Source organism: Alligator sinensis, unplaced genomic scaffold (assembly GCF_000455745.1).
Source record: "Alligator sinensis unplaced genomic scaffold, ASM45574v1 scaffold1409_1, whole genome shotgun sequence".
In the NCBI taxonomy this organism is placed as follows: domain Eukaryota; kingdom Metazoa; phylum Chordata; order Crocodylia; family Alligatoridae; genus Alligator; species Alligator sinensis.
Genome location: NW_005843442.1, coordinates 87,103 through 89,517, shown reverse-complemented (window position 1 = coordinate 89,517; position 2,415 = coordinate 87,103). Strand labels below are relative to the sequence as shown.

The 2,415-nt window shown below is 69.2% G+C and overlaps 1 protein-coding gene across 1 annotated transcript in view; it reads right to left on the bottom strand.

The window, feature by feature from the left end:
- TGFB1I1 (transforming growth factor beta 1 induced transcript 1) overlaps positions 1-2,395 on the bottom strand; it is an 8,446-nt gene extending 6,051 nt beyond the window's left edge. The window contains exons 1-4 of the mRNA XM_014527342.2: positions 2,210-2,395; positions 634-761; positions 492-547; positions 44-165 (exon numbers count right to left, since the gene is read on the bottom strand). Of these exons, the coding sequence (XP_014382828.1) occupies positions 44-165; positions 492-547; positions 634-761; positions 2,210-2,222 (319 nt within the window). The 5' untranslated portion in view covers positions 2,223-2,395. The remainder of the gene's footprint in view (positions 1-43; positions 166-491; positions 548-633; positions 762-2,209) is intronic.
- Positions 2,396-2,415: the final 20 nt, after the last annotated feature.

The following is a 2,415-nucleotide window of genomic DNA, read 5'->3' as shown; positions in this document are numbered from 1 at the left end:
CCCTCAGGCCCCCCCCCCCGGGCCCCGCCCCCCAGCCAATTACCTGCGATGGAGCCATGGGTGGCACTGAGCTGCTGCAGGAGCCGGTCCAGCTCTCCCAGGCCCGGGGCCAGGACCGCTGCAGGGGGTGGGGATGGGGCCGGTGGCCTCGGCTTCACCACCGTGCTGTGGGGACCCGGGGCATGTCATGAGCATGGTGAGCCTTGGCCCGCCCCCAGGGCCTTGGCCACACCCAAACTGAGAGAAGGACCTCCTGACCCCACCCCCATTGTGAAAGGTCCTGCCTCTAGCTCTTTGGCCACATCTCCCAGCCCTTGGCCCTGTCCCCAGCCCTCTAAGCCCCGCGCCCTCTGTGAAAGGCCACGCCTCCACCCCCCAGCTCAAGGGCCTGCCACCCCCAGCTCTGCTGGCCACATCCCCTGCTAACCCCACCCTACAGCACCCCTGCCCCTAAGCTCCACCCCCCGGGGCTAGCCCTGCCCTTGACCCACCTGTAGAGGTGCTCTTTGTCACCCCCTGGGGGCGGGGCCAGGTCCAAGGCTGTCACCTGGTGGGCAGAGAGATGCTAGGCTCTAGGGTCACATTGCCATGGCCAGCACCAGGGGCGGGGGGATCACGGCCGGGGGGTCTCACCTGGTGCTTGGGGCTGTAGGGCGGGGGAGGGGGACGAGGCTCTGCCCCCCCATCCCCTGGGGCCGTGAGCAGCACTGGGTGCTTAGCGATGTGGGACGTCGTTGTCTCCAGGTCGGCCAGGAGGGCGTCTGCGAGGCGGGGAGGGCGGGGGTGTGGGACCCAGGTGTCCGGGATCCTAACCCCCCAGCACCCCAGAGAACCCAGGTATCCAGGCTCCCAGCCTCTCTGCTCCTACCCCGCACCCCAGGGAACCCAGGTGTCTGGGCTCCCAGGCTCTGCTACACCCACCCCAACAGCCCAGAGAACCCAGGTATCTGGGTCTCCAGCCCCCGCTGCTCCCACCCCCCAAACCAGAGAACCCAAGTGTCCAGGCTCCTAAACCCCCTATTCCCACCCACCCCCAGCCCAGAGAACCCAGCCATCTGGGCTCCTGGCCTCCCCTACACCCACCCTGCAGGGAATCCAGGCAGCTGGGCTCCCGGCCCCCCTGCTCACACCCCAGGGAAACCAGGCACCTGGGCCCCCATTCCCTCCTGCGCCCACTGCCCACCCCAGGGAACCCAGGCATCTGGGCTGCTAAACCCCCTGCTCCCACCCCCCCAAGTCCAGAGAACCCAGGCATCCGGGGCTCCCTGCCCCCCCTTGTGGCAAGTCCCAGCTTGGGACGCTGGGGCTGGGGGAGGGAAGATAGGGTAGGAAGAGAGGGAGGAAGAAGGGAGGAAAGGAGGAGAGTGAGGAGCGGGGAAGTGGGGGGAAGGAGGGAATGAGTGACATGAAGAAAGAAAGAAAGAAAGAAAGAGAGAGAGAGAGATGACTGGTGGGAGCAGGAAAGGCGGCCAGGGAGCCCAGGAAGGGGGAGTGAAGCAGGGAAGGGAGGGAGGAAGGAGGGAACGGGCCAGGGAAGCAAGGGAAAGGGAAGAGAAGTGAGGGGAGAAGGGAAGGAGGCCGGGGAGGGAAGAGGGGAGCGCGGCAGGGCCGGCGGGGAGTGGAGGCCACAAGGACCGGGGAAGGAGGGAGCAGGGCAGGAGGCAGCCGCGGGCGGGGGCCCCACGGAGCCCAGACGGGGGAAGGGAGCCGGGACGCCGGGGTTCTCCGGGCGCGGATGAGGGCGAGGGGGGTTAGGAGCGGGACGCCTGGGTTCCTCCCCCCAACTCTCTCGGGGAGCCCAGAACGGGGGCCCCCATGCAGCTAAGCAGGGCTAGACCAAGTCAGCGCCTGGATGGGAGACCGCCCCCCCCCACCCCCCTTAGGAGCCTGGACACCTGGGCTCTCTCGGGTTGGAGGGCTGCGGGGAATTGGGAGCCCAGGCTCTCCAGGGCTGGGAGCCCGGACGCCTGAGCTCCCTGGGCTGGGGGGGAGGGGTGGACTAGGGGGTTTGGGAGCCTGGGCTCTCTAGGGGAGTGGGAGCAGGCGCATTGGAAGCCCAGACGCCTGGGCTCTCTGGGCTGGAACAGCGGGTTTGGGAGCCTGAACGCCTGGGCTTTCCGGGGTGGGAGCAGGGGGTTAAGACCCCAGACAGCCAGGCTCTTGGGGTGGGGGGGGGTCTCTCGGACGCCTGAGTCCTGCGGGCTCTTACCCAGGTCGTCCATAGCCCTGTCCGGCGCCGCGTCCCCACTTCCCGGTGGCTGGGGGGTTGGGGGGGAGGGTCCCAGCCCTGGAGCCCCCCTCCCTCCCTGCCCCCCCAGCCCGTGACGCCGCTTCCCGGCCGGGCCCCGCGCTGCCCATGTATGGGAACGGGGCGCCTAGGCTCCCTGCGGGGGGGTTGGAGGGGAGGCCGGGCGC